Source organism: Pungitius pungitius, chromosome 6 (genome assembly GCF_949316345.1).
Source record: "Pungitius pungitius chromosome 6, fPunPun2.1, whole genome shotgun sequence".
In the NCBI taxonomy this organism is placed as follows: Eukaryota; Metazoa; Chordata; class Actinopteri; order Perciformes; family Gasterosteidae; genus Pungitius; species Pungitius pungitius.
In genome coordinates this window covers 18,238,367-18,254,161 of record NC_084905.1, presented here as the reverse complement: position 1 = coordinate 18,254,161, position 15,795 = coordinate 18,238,367, and the positions used below count along the sequence as shown (strand labels likewise).

Genomic DNA, 15,795 nt, shown 5'->3' with positions numbered 1-15,795 from the left:
TTTTTTCTCATGTGGGCGGCACCCCACTCTCCAGCCCAGTGTAAACACACAATCAGTTTGTTACCTGAAAAAACAAAATAATAGATCTTTAACTGGAGACAAATCGCCACTTTAACAACTGACGATTCACGTTCGCCCAAAACTACTATGAAGATCTATTCTGTGTACTGTCATGCTTATACCTTTGGGGGGCATTTCATATACAATATCATGTCATCATAGAAAAATATTTTGATTTAATTTCTATTCTATTTCTATAATCTATTTTGTTGTCGGTTTTATTTCATTTCATTGAGAGGATATACATTAAATTCATTCTCATTCTCATCCTTTATACAATCAACAGGCGCCCTGCTGTGTTTAAACTCAACAATCAGGTTGTGTTGACTGCACAGCTCTTGGATCCCAGCTCTAATGACGGAGGGGGGAGTCGAGGCTCGAGTCCATAGTGTTTTTTTTTGCCCCCCCCTCCGGTCCTGAGGATGGCTCGTACCGCTTGTTGTCATTCAACAGGGTAAGCAGAGTGTCCACTTATAGCGACACATGACTCTGAGATTAGTATGTGATCTGATCCCTGCCATGGCCTCGTTTGCACTCTGCAGCGGACTCCAGGGGCGCCACTGCCCTCTTGTGTTGAATGTGTACGTCACAGCAACGAGAGGAAGAAGAGGAAGGCCCCCCCCCCCCCCGTGAAACTAGTGACTGTGATTCTAGGCAGCGACCGTGGAAACAGCTCAAATGTTAATGCACTGACACTTGCCACAGTCTTCTGGAGGCGCAGCATTTTAAAGCACCTACATAAAAGTGCTTTTGGGGAACAGCTGTAAATCATCATAACTGCTCTGCCATACAGACCGTATCAGTGTTTTCGCAAGTCCTACTACTTCCTTTGCAGAGTCATGCACGCCGATTGACAGCTGAGCATTTTCCAAAGCATACCATTTAAAAAATATAAAACCTTGAAGGGTGGATTTTTAAAACCAATTTTATGTCAGAGTAAAAACTGCTTGCAGACATTTGCAAGATATATATATTACATAAAATTCTAAAATAATGATGTTATTGTAATAACCTGTTGTAAAATTATCAAAAAGCTCCAGAACAGCTCGTAAATGGACCTTGACTTCATCAACTGCTTGTTCCAAGATTAAGAATAACCCTTGAATCCATATTTCTAACTCGACATTGCTCAGAAAAACTTAAATCTGGAATTCTGTGATGACTGGCTGAAGTCCAAGCAGTGAGGAAGACTTTGAGATGTAATCATAAGGTAGATAGAGAACAGCTTCCTAATGGACACAACATGAGATCAATATTTAACAGATTTTATGCTGATGGTTTATTATTTACAACAACACAAGTACACCATTACCATAATGACCATCAGACATATTGATTTTGTATTATTAATATCGACTATGAAAATATAAACAAGAATTTCTTATGTTTAATTTACCATTCACTGTGTGTGTCATTTTAAATTATTGATCGATCAGGCTTGTAATGCAAATCAGCAGTGTATGTATTGCTGTTGTTGCTCGGTTTGAAACGCTGCAAAGGAGGAATCGGTACGTATTGATTTTCAGAGAACTTTCATTTGGCATAACCGTTGCTGTGTAATGTCTCAATACATTGAATATATTCAGTTAATAAAATCTCTTCTCTATCTATTGAAAAATATAAACATAAAAGTTAAAAGTGATTTGTAGTAAACATCCTTTTACGTGTGTCAAAATAAGTTTCAGAATAGATTATGTACAAAAAACTCTAAAAATTAGAGTGACGTGGCAGGATAAAACATATTTAAAGTGTATATTCTGTGATGTACTGTTTTTTAAACCTTGCCAGCGCTGCATGACAATAACCAAAGACACTGGTATGATGAATCCATTGGGCCATCGGGCTAACACCTCATATTTGACAACCCTGTTAGGAAAATATGAAATGTGAACCTATGAAATATGGTTCTAATACTAACACGCAAGAGGGAGGGATCAAACTTGGCAGCAACATACCATATTTAAAGGTTCTATCTGGCCAAGGAAAAGCTTGATCGTACACTGAAATAATGCTGAGTGGCATTCAGAGGTTTGTGTTGTTCCCTCAACCCGCGTCTATAAAAAGGAGGATAATAACAGGGGGGATAAACTGGCAGATAGCAGGTGTGAATGAGATGGGACCGCGAGAACGTGCAGTGGGCTGTTGCTAAAAATAACAGTAAATGTTTTTCATCCAGATGTTACATCTGCAAAAATAAAAAAGTGTTTCACAAGATGCCAAAAACAATCCAACAGATGAGTGTCAAATTTAGCTTAGAAAGCTCGCAAATACTTATTGATACTGCATTGCATTCTTTAATTCTGGTAAAGCAAAAATGATTCACATCGGGTTCTCCAAAGAAGCAAACGTGCGTCTCTAAATGTCAAACTAATTTAGTCAAACACAAGAAGCTTTTTTGAGGCATGATAACAAACATTTTCGAGTATTCGAGTAAGCAGAGACAAAGACATCAGACTATTCTGAAACGGCTTCCTCAAACATTTTGGGTGGCGCACAGTGTTTCCGGCACACGTAGGGTCGTAAAACTCGTATATAACAAAGTTCGCGTCGGTCGTGAACGTGCGTACGCGCGTTCTCGTCACGTGCTTAGCATTCGGGCGGAACCGAAAGGGTCTCCACACCTACACGTGAAGCGTGAACGGTTTCGTTAATATTTGCGTAAAGAACAGAACGGTAATTCAGAAATAATTTCTTCGTAGCTATAACATGTTCTCAAATAATGGCGCATTCACGCTATTCTTTGTGTTAGGGCTGAGGTAAATTCACTGCAAAAAATAAGTTTCTAGTTGATACGGGCTAATCTTAGCTAACTAGCATCGGGCTATTTGGCGAATTTGACCCAATTATTTTGGTTCATTTGAAAACCGCTTTCTTTTCCTGCACGTGGTAACTTAAATAACTCTCAAGCGGCAGAGGTTTGCGACGTTTAAACACTCCTAATTGGTTTTGTTTTATGAGTGGGTGGCTTGCTGAAGTTACCCCAGCTTCCACCTTGCAGACATGCTCACGGCCGTGCGGTGCATGCTGTCTAAGCTGGTCTCTCCCTTGTGGAGGACCGTGGAGGTGGACGAAGAAGGCCTTTTCTCCGGTACAGCAGGTAAACGCAACGTGACCCCGGTGAGACGGAAGTGCTGCAAACCCTAAATCACACACACATATCAAATCCCTTCTTATCTACACTTCTCGTGCTCGCTCAGGCACGAAGGACATCCGCACCCTGCGGGCCAGCGTGGTGACACAGCTGTGCCTCGACTACGGCATGATCGACCACGCAGTGTACTTCACCAGCGGAGAGGTGCTGGGCGGGACGCCGCTGAAGGAAGGGGACCTGGTGAACTGCATAGCCGTGCAAGACGGGGCCCACGGGGGGTGGAAAGCTTTAAGGGTGAGAGTCCGTTGAAATGTGTTGCACAGAACGTGCAAACGGCACGGCGAATTGAGCCTGTGCTTGATTATTGTTCCCTCTACCTGCAGTAAGTCAGTCAGGGAAAACAAGGGCCTAAATCTTGATGGAAATTGTGTCCGACGTGCAGCATTTAAATGTGACGTTTAGGTGGAGAAGAGTGCAGATGCTTGGGAGGACGGTGCAAGAACCTCAGAAGCTGACAGTTTGCAGCTGCGGACTCTCATTGGCACGGTCACATCCTTTGATGGAGACGGCGGCTACATAAACCAGACCACGTACTTCCCACGCAGCAGTCTCTGGGAAGGTACCGATCCTCAATGTACTGCAAACACACTGTGAGCTCGTTGACCCTTGTAATGATTTCCATGAAGTTGTTGTTGCAGACTGTTGTCTACACCCAGTGTGGCCGTTCAGTCTCTGATGTCCAGCGTTCTTGACTTATTTACAGCTACATTTATTTTTTCACAATGTTGTATGTTTTGTTTGCTCTCTCACACACACACACACACACACAGTAGATGAGACAAAGTCACAGCCACACACCAAAAGTGTGTACCGGCACATTAACAATGTCCCACCTTGTCAGGTTATGAACCAATGAAAGGAGACTGGGTCCAAGCAAAATATTGTGTCAATCCTACAAAGTGGACCACCCAGGCTCGTTCCGTGGTCCCTTTACGGTACCAGCGCAGAAACCAGGTAATTTCACCTCAATTGAATAGTCTTACCCACCCATTTGAAAAATGCTTTGCACTTCATTTGCATGGTGTTATCAAATATTGAATACAATTTTTATTTTATATTTCAATCTTATTTGGTTATAAGTTTTACTACTTTTTACTAAATGATCCATTGTCTCCAGGTGCATGTGACCAGTCTGAATGGTAAAATTGGAGTGGTTGAGGACAGTGTGTACTTCAGCCTCGACTCTCTGCTGCTGCCTGCCCACTACAAGCCTTTACTGGGGCACCTGGTCAACCTGGTAATGGTGGAGAGCAGTCAGTCCTTGTACTCCTGGAGGGCCCTGTGCATGGCCCCCTGCCTTCAGAGGTGTTGGACTTTCTTCTCTTTTTATAGGGCTTCAACTTATGATTATTTTTAAAAATAGTTTAGAAATGGAATTATTTTTTGTTCCTTTTGCAGTGGGAATATTTCTGCCACACATTTTCCGGAGGGGGAACTTAAGAACATTTTGGAAAACAAAGGGGGTCTGGATGTAACAGACTATGGACATTTTGTGGATCTGATGATCGGGGAGCAACAAGAACTCGTGCTCTGGATTCAGTGAGTGACCGAAGAAAGAAAATATGTTTCTATGATCTAGAAACATGTTTATTATTAGCAATAGTTACGTGGGTACTTTTCAAACAAAAAATTCTTGCCACCTGAGGTTACAAATATTTGACCACCAGTATCTCAATACAATGTATTGTATAATTTTGCTGTTTTTCTCATAACAGAAATAAAGGTTCAGAGACTCACAGGCTGAAGTACTGTGACTTTTCTGGCTGGGACTCAGAGAAACAGTTCACTCTGGTCACTGTGAAAAACTCTGCACCGAGACAACAGCCTTTGCCAAAATCCTACTCAAAGTCGGAAAACTGCTCCGACTCTTCAGAAAAACAAGCCGCTGATGCGAGAGCGGTGCACAAAGAAAATGGCGAGGTGCCGGAGGAGACCATCCATACCGCTGGTGTGAGGAGACAGGACAGAGATGTGGATATTTTACCAGGAGAGAGGTTGCCTATTTTTGTGGCCTGCAAAGCAAAGTAAGTTCTCTCTTAAACCCTCTTAGAGGCATCAGCATAAATACCAGAGGAGAAATGGATCAAAAAGATAAATGTGCATGCTGTCTGGCCGTATCTAAATTCCACGTGGCACATCGCTCAGGATCCTGGGAAGCTGTGCTGAGCTGCTGTTGCTGCACTTCTCCTCTTTCACCATCGGGAGGCGCCTCGAGGTCACAGTGGGCAGCAAAGAGGAGAACCTGCTGCGGCCCTCGGTGCCCTACAGCTGCAGAGATGTACGTCGGGGCCCAACGGCGCCTTCGAACGTCATCACCGTCTCTGCTCCGAAATGCGCTCCAAGGTGCCGAGGCCACGAGCTAACGATGAATGTCATACCTACCTCACGCATGCATTCCAAATAGTAATGGATAGATTAAATGGGATATTATTTTTTCCAGCAGGGAGCTTCCAAGGAAATTAACTTAATTATTTATGTCCCTTTTTTTTCTTTTCTTTTCAATATTGACCGTCCTATCGGAAGGCCAATCCAGCGGCGGCTGCCGAACTTCCTTTCTAACTATCCACTGCCGACGGCTCTCAGAGACTGTGTGGAGGCACAGAACGACGTGCTGGCAGCCCAGCCCTGCCTCGGAGAGGTGAGCGTGCCTGTGATCGAGTAGAGTGACATCCAATTTGCTCATTTAGAGGCAGGCTTCTGGCGCAATAGGTATTGACTAATGATGCATTTAAGCACTTTGTGTAACGGAGTCTGCCAATGTTTAATTTATGAATATCTGCTTCCTGACTCAGTCTCCTAATAAAGGTGTGAGCATCTGAGTCTTTTAACAAAGCAGGGTGACGTATGATATGTATTGACCGTGTGTTATTGAGAGAATGGCAAATCATTGGCTCCAGTAGTTCTGTTCTTTGTGCTGAGGCAAAGAAAAGTTTTTTTGTTTTGTTTACTCAGGTGCTATCGGCATCCAACATGCGTCAGCGTTTCTCGGTGCTTCTCTGGCTGGAGGAGCTGCACGCAGAGAAGGAAATGAGAGAATTCACCATCATCGGGGCCCTCCTCAGGAAAGGGGCGGCCTACCTGCACCTAGAGGTCCTCGGGTTGGCCGAGGGGCGACCGAGCCTCAGTATCGGTGAGGAGGCCTTGCTCGTCTCTTTGGTAGAATTATTGCCACGGTTCATGTTATGATTCTGCTGAGCAGCAGCCGAGGGGCTTTGACGACTTTTCTCTGCAGGTGACAGAATAGTATTGAAGAAACCGCAGACTGGCGGCACGGTAGTGGAGTACGTTGGTTATGTTGCAGAGGTACGGAGATATTTTATACTCTGAAACATTTTTTCGAATGTTCGGCAAAGATTCATTCTCCTCTTTTTTTCTCTCATGCAGATAAATGATGAAACTGTGAGTTTGAGAGTGAACTCAGATTTTCAGTGCAGCTACCTCGGAGAGCCTCTGGATGTTGAGTTCTCTTATAACAGGTTAGGAAGAAAAAAAACCTTTCATACATGCAATGTGCTCTTATTTCGTTAATTAATGATCAGTTTTAATTAGTAATATTTTGACCACTCTCATCACCAGATTGACAATGAGGCGTTGTCACAAAGCACTTGAACACACACAACATTTTGGAGAGAGTAAGTCGTGTTTTTAAATTGCTCTGGAAGACTGTTTTTTGAAAGGAAGTGTTACATTGACGGATGCCTGATTGATGGATCAACACAGTTTAGACATTACGAAGCCAAAGTAGATTTCTTGAGCGCCTATTTTCCTCTTTGCTGTACAAATTCATACACACATCAAATATAAGGAGTTTTGGTTTAAAAAAATCAATGTACATTTGGATAATAGACAATGTAGAACATAAATTCTAAGAAAGGCGTGGACTTTGTCAGCAGAAAACACAGTGACAGTACCGCTAACTCCGCAGTTTCTACCTCACCTCCTTCTTTTTGTTCACCAGAGTGCAAGAAAGTGATACAGGTGCATCTCATCCGCTCAATCAAAATTAAAATAATTAACGCTTAATATATATCAATAAATCTAATAATATTTGAGTTTACCTTTTTTAAATTGATTTACAGACATTAATAATATTTTTGATATCCTAATTCATCAAGATGCATATTTGACATACCAGCTGAGTGAATTTAAATTTGCACATCTGGTTTATTTCATGGGGGTTTACGTTTTCATATTGTTGTGCAGTTCTCTTCCCCTGCAGAGTGACGGTAAAGACCTCCCAATGGACAGCGAGGTGGATAGACGAGTCAGACCAGAACAAAATAATGCAGGACAATAAGGTGAAGGACAGGGGACGTGAAACGTTGTTGTCATTTACACAAACTTTGATTAAGTCTAATTTGTATTTTGAAAAGCAGGTGCCAGCCATTACAAATCTCAAAGCTTCCAGCCTTTCCGTCGACGTGATGTCAAAGGCCACACAAACCAAGGGTACACTATTGGGCCTTTTGATTTGGTAAAAAGTTGTATCTTTTCATATCAAGATGACGTCTTGTGTTTGTGTACTTTTTTTCCCCCTAGATGGTAGTGTGCCATCTAAACCCGTCCCCAGCATGGGCCACTTCTTCAACCCGGTCCTGAACCCCGCTCAGAGAGAGGCGGTGAAGAGGATCCTGGCCGGGGAGTGTCGGCCCCTTCCTTATGTGCTGTTTGGACCGCCGGGCACCGGAAAGACCATCACCCTCATAGAGGCCATACTGCAGGTACTGACGGGCAGAATCTCCCTCATCATTTTGTCATTTGCTGCTGAAGATGACTCTTCTCTCCCCCCCCTCCCCCTTTCCTCCCTCCGGTACACTTCCAGGTTTACCACTTCCTGCCCAGCAGTCGCGTACTCGTGTGCACTCCATCCAACAGTGCTGCTGACCTCATCTGCATCCGCCTCCATGACAGTGGTTTCCTGCATGCTGCGAGTTTGGCCCGTGTCAACGCCTCCTGCAGGCAGGAAGAGGTACTGGACGGCATCAGGGGTTAAAAACATTCTCTGTGGAGTCGTCTCATTTAATGTGTCTGATGAAAGGGAACCAAATGCATGAGCCTCTGCGTAGTGAGGAATGTACAGATCCGCCACAATTGTCAATACGGCTCCTGTCTGTATTTACCCTTTTTTTCTGTACATTTATCACAAAACTTCATGTCGCGTTGAAATGTCCTTCTTATTTTAGTCCATTCCTGAAGTGCTAAGACCGTACTCAAAGGCAGGGGAGGACATCCGCCACGCCTCTTTTCACAGGATTGTGGTCAGCACCTGCTCCAGCGCCAGCATGTTCCATAATATAGGACTACAGTAAGGCCTGGGCTGAGTGTTGTACACCGTCTAATTGGGCTGCTCATGTCCCGTCGTCTTCGTTATTAACTGTCTATTTTCTTTTCCTCAGAGTGGGACATTTTTCCCACGTGTTTCTGGATGAAGCCGGCCAGGCCACAGAGCCAGAGTCCTTGATCCCCATGAGTTTTCTATCAGAGCAAGATGGCCAGGTAAAAAGGAAAATGAACTTCATTCTTGGTGAAAACGGGGGTTGACAGTGACTTTTTTTAATTATTTTTTTTGCTTAGATTGTGTTGGCCGGGGACCCCTGTCAGTTGGGTCCAGTCGTGAAATCCAAGCTGGCCGCTGCCTTCGGCCTCGGGGTGTCGATGCTGGAGAGGCTGATGGCCAACACACTGTTCGCCAGACATGACTGGGGATACAACCCCAAGCTGGTCGGTGCACTGCAAGCATTCTGTATTTGTTTTAAATTGAAGGGTTTTATTGATGGCAGGTTCCCACAAACATTATTGAATATGACACATATATCGTTTATATCCTAACCAGATGCTAGATTTCCTGTCTTTTTTATATATATATATTTGAGTGCCGTTGTTGATGCGAGTGTATCAAGATTAACAACAAATGAAATAAGAATGCTCAGCAGACTATTTGCATGCACTGTATGCATAATGAATAAAACTTTTGCTTTCACAGGTTACTAAGCTGATCTACAATTACCGTTCTCACAAGGCCTTGCTCGCGCTGCCCTCCAAGCTCTTCTACAAAAACGAGCTGTGTACCAAAGCACCGAAGGCCGAAGTGGAGACTCTCTGCAGGTGGAAAACCCTGCCCAAAAAAGGCTTCCCGCTCCTCTTCCATGGAGTCAGGGTGAGGGGATGAAAGCGTCCACGAGGAGCACTCGTTCAAGTAACTGTCAAATTCAGAGCCCACGTCTGATCTATGGAATTTGCTGTGCACTAGGGCACAGAAATGAGGGAAGGTAACAACCCGTCGTGGTTCAACCCAGTGGAGGCTGTGCAGGTTATGATCTACTGCTGCCAGCTGGCCAAGAAGCTCTACAAACCGGTGGCCGCCTCTGACATCGGCATCATCGCCCCCTACAAGAAACAAGTACGACTGCACGGTTTAATCATAGATATCATTCCTTCTCTCATCTTACAAGCTTTCTGTCATTTCATTCAACTTTAATGTAGCTTGAATGGTTTCTATTTTCTTTTTTTTTTAACTAAGCGACTGTATATTGTAACCCAGCAGTATCCTTGTTTCTTTGTCATCCTCCAGTGTGAGAAGATCCGAGTGCTGCTGGGTAAGGTCGGCCTGTCGGACATCAAAGTGGGCTCCGTGGAGGAGTTCCAAGGACAAGAGTTCCTCGTCATCATCATGTCTACGGTAGGATTAAATGCAATTTGGTAGTTGCCAGCACCCGAAATGGGCTCTCTTCTAAATTACACATTGCTTTGCCTTGGTCCAGACATGTCAATGTAGAGGTGATTGGTTAGATTCTGCAGGCTGTGTCACTATTAAAAATAGTGCGACCTCTGCGTTCACCCTGATTTTTACAGTTGTTGGCACCACCTTGTGGTAGGTGTTGCAGTTTATAAAGAATCTGATCATTGGATTGTTAGTAGTACCAAAAAGTATATTCCCAGTCTGGTTTCTTAAACAAATACAAATTTCATCCATTTAAATTTAGCTGGAACACAAACTATTTCTTATTCTCTTTTTTTGGTGGACTGTTTTACAGACTTCACACACAAATCATTCAACATTTGTCTTGTGCTGATGGGCCATGGGATCCTATCAAAGGGATGTTGAAAGTTTTTTTTTTTTTTTTTTTCTCTCCACTTACATTGAGGCAATTTAAACTAATTTACCATCAGAACTTGGATGTTTGAAAATCATTATCTCTAGAATCTGCACCCTGCTGTGCATTTCTGGTGGAGTGGCACGTCTGCCCCATTGAGAGGCAGGAGTGAATATTCACCCATTAAGCCCCACCCTGTTTAGCAGCCTGTTCATCTTCACCCTCCGAAGGTCCTGCTCATCAAACTGGAGCAATAATATTTATGTTGAGTGACAAGATGGTGGACTATTGCGTGCATAGCAATAATAAAATTTGATGTTTAAAAGAGAAAATAGTCCTGAGCAAATTCATACGTTATAACGTTCCCATAGTTTATTCCACTGTTTGGTATTTTGCATTCCTCTTTTCTTCATGATGTAGGTGCGCTCTAATGAATCGGTACAGAGTGAAGATTTACAGAGTGCGCTCGGCTTTCTGGCCAACCCCAAACGCTTCAACGTGGCCATCACTCGTCCCAAAGCCCTGCTCCTGTTGGTTGGAAACCCCCACATTCTCATCAGGGTGAGTGACGACACCCTTTTCTCTCCATGGTTTCATTAGAAATGTGTTTATTATAATTGTTTCATTGCTTCTAATCCCTTGTTTCCTTTTCAGGATCTATGCTTCAGGGCTCTCCTGCAGTACTGTTTCATCAACGGGGCGTACTTGGGCTGTGACCCCCCTCCCTTTCTAAGAGACTCTGAGATGTACGTAAACTGGTCCTCCCACATTCATATTAACACTAACTAGCGGCTTTATTTTGTACACTTCTAGAATGAAATGTTGTCCGATACAGTAAGGACATGAGGAATCCAATTGATTATGGGTTGAAAACTTTTTTTATGGTAAAATGTAATGTTTTTTGGTTACGATGATTTCAATGGAAAGTAGAAGCAATTTCCAATTTTAATAAACATATTTTTTTCATGCAAGTAATTAAAAAAGCCCTGGGAGATCCAGTCGTGTTTTAATGACTTCTTTTTACTCCCACAGTGTTGCAGAACAGCAAAGGGCTGCATAAGAGACGACGTGATGTTGTGCTTTAGCTCTGGCAACCTGTGTCATTGTTAACCGTCCCCCCCCCCCCCCCCTGCGGCTTATCTCTGCTGAATGTTTGCATGTAAAGCTTTCTTGATCAGTGTTTAAAAAAAAAAAAATACATTTATTTTTCTGTGAAAGCAGCTGCATGCTCCAAGTAAAAATAAAGCTGACACTCGTGTACACTGCACAAATATGTCCTGTGATTATTGAATTATAGTGGACTGCATCCCCCAGGTCTCCGCTGAGAGCCGGACATTTAACAGAAGTTCATGTTTGAGCTCTTGGGAAGTTGAGTGCGTGACCCGGGGGTCGGCGCCCGAGTTGTCTGCCCACAAGGCCCGGAGACTGGATGTGACGATTGAGTGCTACTGACAGTCTGCACAGGGCTGTCAGTCCTGCTGGAGCCCAGTAGGGAGGGGAGGGGAGGGGGGGGGGGGTGAAGCTCTTAAGTTAATGAGGCTCTTATGTGCTTGGAGGAGACAGCTTTTATCTGAGTCGACTGTGTTGTGAGGCAGGTCAGACGCCCCCCGCGCCCTCCTTACCAAAACACACCTCTGTCTTTGAATGTCCCAGGTGTTCATGCTGCTGTCCCACTCAGACATCACGTACTGTACATATGACGGAGGATCAAATACCCACAACAGAATTCCCACTGTGCTGCACAAATGATTTTTTTTAACCTTCTTTCTTGATGCTGAAAATTGACGGATGACGAGTCTTAAGAGTTGACTTGAGTGAGAAGCGTAGACGTGTCGTGGCTCAGTGATTAGTACGGTAGTAATAAAAATAAAAAAAAACGTAGGGAAGCCCATCCTCTGAATGTTGATCCTAAATCAGACTTATTTCACATGCTATGTTACATGAGAGAAAAAAATATATTTTTAGTGTGCATTCCTGCTTAAAATATAGTTGGTAGAGCCAGAAAATGTGATTTCGACTTAATCTTTAGTTTAGATTTTGCCTGAAATTTACCTCAAAATATGTGACTGTATGAAATAATCCGGTGACTATTAAGACTTTGGAACCTTTAACACATTTCAGTGTACCTCCGGATACGGTAAATCTGTCTTGCGGGTGAAGCGTGTCTGACAGACAGGTGCCCATCCATTCATCTCATCTCACCTTCTCATTAACTAAGACTGGGGCAGGCGGCACAGACACTGTGTCTACAGGGCGGCCATTAGGCCCGACAACAGACCCCTGCTGGGCTCCCAGCGTGGGGGAAGCTTGTTAAATGTGTGGCCCTATTGTTCCCCTAAATTGGTCTGTGAGTCTAATTGCCCAGTTAGTCCCCTCTTACGGGCTGGACTCGTCTACCCAAACTGGAACCAGCCTCCACTCATCAGATCAGGCTGTAAAAATTGGCTTAGCTAGTGGGGGGGGGGGCTCTGGCTGGCTGCAAGAGCGCAATCCTCTCCGCAGACAGGGCTGACACGCACGCCCCGGCAATTGGGTTTATTTTGGCACGGCTCCACAATGAGTGCGATAGAGACCTCTGATTCATGAGGGAGGAGTCCTCGGGGAGAAAAAGAAAAAGGCCCACAAGAGGCATCAGCAAGATAAGCATCTAAATCTGGAGACAGACGACATCCAAACACACGCACGTTGACGCTGTAACGTAGTTCCATTGTCGTATGAAGAGGCTCAAGCTCACTGAGAAGGGGGCAAATTAGCATGTTTCTTTGTGTGTGGGCTCCGTGTCTGCATCTGTGCCGAGATCTCTGGCGCCTTGAATGCGATGGTCGTGTGCTTACGACCGAGGGTCAAAAAGAAGCATGCAAGTGAAAGATTATAATTTCTATGTCCTTATGGCAGTGCAGCACAGCTCTGTGTGTGTGTGTGTGTGTGTGTGTGTACAGTGGTGCCAGGCTTTGCTTTGTTGATGATGAACGAATGCGATAAGCCGAGGAGGTAGGCTAAAAGTATTTTGCACGTGGCTGTGAGTTTGTGTCACTGGGAGATCAAAGCCAGGTGAGCCAAAGGAGACTCTACTTTGCTAATGAGAAGTGGAGGCTCTGCCCGGTGAAACCCTCCAATTAGGAAGCAGGGACACATGAAAGAGCCTTTCTAATGTGAAGGAGTCTGCCCGTCTGTCTACAAAAGCCTCAGATTCATTTCTAAAGGAGCATGCAGAGATGGATTTGTGTAACTGTTGGCCAGATTGTGTGCCCGATTTGCAGCACGTTGGACTTCAACAATTTCTTCTCCTCGAGCCCCCCCCCCCCCCGTTACCTTTTCCACCCTCCGGGACTCATTAAAGCAAATGAAGCAGATTCCGTGAATGAGCTCCAGACAGTGAAAGCTGGGCCGTCATCAGCCATTGTGCAGCCTCCGTACTCCCCCTTTCACACACACACACACACACACACACACCCTCTCCCACTAGTTATTACCCCCCCCCTCCCCCCCCCCACCCCACGTCTGCAGTCATCCCAAAACAAGCCGTTGTCTCCAAACGCGTCGTCTCTGCGTCTTTGATAGGTGGTTGATAACAGACTCGCTGGCTGACCCCTGCTGCATATAAAGCCGGGGCAGCGTCTCCACAGCCATTCGAGAGGACAGGAGGGTCTCTTGAGAAGCTCGCATCCAAATCCACCTCGCTGCGGATTTGTTTTTTTCTTCCTTCTTCTTCTCCTCCTCTCCCCCAAATGGCTGTGTTGTTCTTCGCCGTGGCCCTGCTGACCGCGGCGTGTCCCTCGGCGGCGTTCGACATGGGTCAGTCCACCCGCTGCGTCACCATCCCCAACCGGATGAAGGTCTGCAAGGATGTCGGCTACTCCGAGATGCGGCTGCCCAACTTCCTGGGTCACAGCAACCTGGAGGTTGAGGTGGTGCCCCGTTCGGAGGACTGGAGGCCTCTGCTGCAGACCGGCTGCCACCCTCAGGCCCAGACCTTCCTCTGCTCCCTCATCGCCCCCGTCTGCCTCGACACGTAAGAGGAGCTTGCATGGCTGGTTCTTGAGTTCTGTCCAATGCGCTGGTCTTTATTCGTTTTTCTCCCCCCCCCCCTCCCCTTCCTCCAGATTCATCCGACCGTGCCGCAGCCTGTGCGTGGCAGTGAGGGACAGCTGTGCCCCGGTGCTCGCCTGCCAGGGTCACCCGTGGCCCGCGGCTCTCGACTGTGACCGCTTTCCTGCCGAGGAAGACATGTGCCTTTCTCCCCACGCAAAGTTGAACTACTTCACCAAAGGTAACGCCTGACATTAGACTGCTGACTAATTACCGGATCCTCCGTTTGACCACAAGCCGCCTCGTCATTCCACTGTTGGCAGGACGACCGACCGAGTGCTTGTTCTTTTAGGTGTCCTATAAGTACTGTCTGCCCTCCAGTTTTGTTAAATTACGTTCAATTTGCTTTCGTAGGCGTACCCAAAGCCTCTTGCCAAAGCTGTCCGTCTGTTGAAGAGGCCCCTGCAGTGAAAACGGTGCTGGATAGCTTTTGCCAGCATGACTTCGGTAAGTTTCAGAATTCTTTCACTACGCTGTGGTTTCTTTTTTGTTTTTTTGTTTTCTTGTCATTTCTTAAAACCAGATGCTTAATAATCGTTTTCTCCTCTTTCACCCCCCCATCAGCCGTGACCGCCAAACTCCACCGCCGCCGCAACCCCGCCGGAGAGCCCGAGTACGAGATCGACGGCCGCGTGGAGTTCATCCGCCAGGGGCCCCTCCTGCCCTACGACACGCAGCACCTCCTCCAGCAGTGGCTCCTCATCAACCTCGGCTGCGCCAACGGCCTGGTGCGCCCCGGCAGGTCCCAGCTCTGCGTGCTGACCGGCTCGGTGCGGCACGACGGGACCCTCGCTCTCGCCCGCGTCTTCCCGTGGAACAAGAAGGACGCGAGCATCGCGGTGGCCACGCGCAAGTGGAAGCACCACAGGTGCTGAGCTGGTGGAGGGTGGAGGGTGGAGGGTGGAGGGTGGAGGGGGGGGGGGGGGGGGTGGGGTTGTGATTGGAGAGAAAGACGGCTCGCTATCTCATCCCAGCTGGGGCAGCACACAGTAATAGAATGCACTCAAACCTGTACATAGTGTGAATTAATGTAAACCCATTGTAGATTATATTTTTCTTTAATGATATTGGTGTATTTATATCAAAGATGACAATAAAATGTTACAAAACAAACAATTGTGTTCGCCTTTTATCGCCCCGTGGCAACTTTGGACTTCTTTACACAGCAAAAAGAAAGAAGTCATGAGAGGGTCCTCATGACTTATTTCTCCACAAGGTGGCGCACTGACGGAGAAGCAGAGCACGGGTTCACTTCAAAAGGACCACGTTCCCTTTTTTTCATTGTCCCATTTTCTAGTTTCAAAAAGGGGATTCACAGGCGTCTTTTCAAGGCAATGTAATAATAATCTTTGAAATTTTGGCCCTTTTCGCTTGAAAAGCTGATTTTATAATATTGTTCAC

The 15,795-nt window shown here is 45.6% G+C and overlaps 2 protein-coding genes across 3 annotated transcripts; both read left to right on the top strand.

Moving 5' to 3' along the window:
- Positions 1-2,625: 2,625 nt before the first annotated feature.
- Positions 2,626-11,428, top strand: mov10l1 (Mov10 like RNA helicase 1). 2 transcript variants are annotated; one of them, XM_037450453.2, is made up of 27 exons: positions 2,626-2,733; positions 3,019-3,157; positions 3,258-3,445; positions 3,614-3,770; positions 4,053-4,165; positions 4,329-4,516; positions 4,610-4,750; positions 4,927-5,235; positions 5,357-5,554; positions 5,735-5,849; positions 6,164-6,341; positions 6,444-6,514; positions 6,596-6,687; positions 6,788-6,843; positions 7,415-7,509; positions 7,588-7,660; positions 7,751-7,932; positions 8,034-8,180; positions 8,395-8,516; positions 8,608-8,707; positions 8,786-8,932; positions 9,195-9,368; positions 9,462-9,611; positions 9,783-9,890; positions 10,726-10,866; positions 10,960-11,051; positions 11,338-11,428. In XM_037450453.2, exons 2-27 carry the CDS (start codon positions 3,061-3,063, stop codon positions 11,363-11,365), a joined length of 3,462 nt encoding a protein of 1,153 aa, XP_037306350.2. In that variant the 5' UTR covers positions 2,626-2,733; positions 3,019-3,060; the 3' UTR covers positions 11,366-11,428. The 2 variants fall into 2 exon arrangements, with proteins under 2 accessions (XP_037306350.2, XP_037306349.2); XM_037450452.2 differs by having other exon boundaries at positions 2,636-3,157.
- A 2,540-nt stretch (positions 11,429-13,968) lies between these two features.
- szl (sizzled) lies at positions 13,969-15,269 on the top strand. Its single transcript, XM_037452174.2, has 4 exons — positions 13,969-14,317; positions 14,409-14,575; positions 14,749-14,841; positions 14,959-15,269. The coding sequence occupies exons 1-4, from the start codon at positions 14,034-14,036 to the stop codon at positions 15,267-15,269; spliced, it is 855 nt and encodes a 284-aa protein (XP_037308071.2). The 5' UTR covers positions 13,969-14,033.
- The last annotated feature ends 526 nt before the right edge of the window (positions 15,270-15,795 follow it).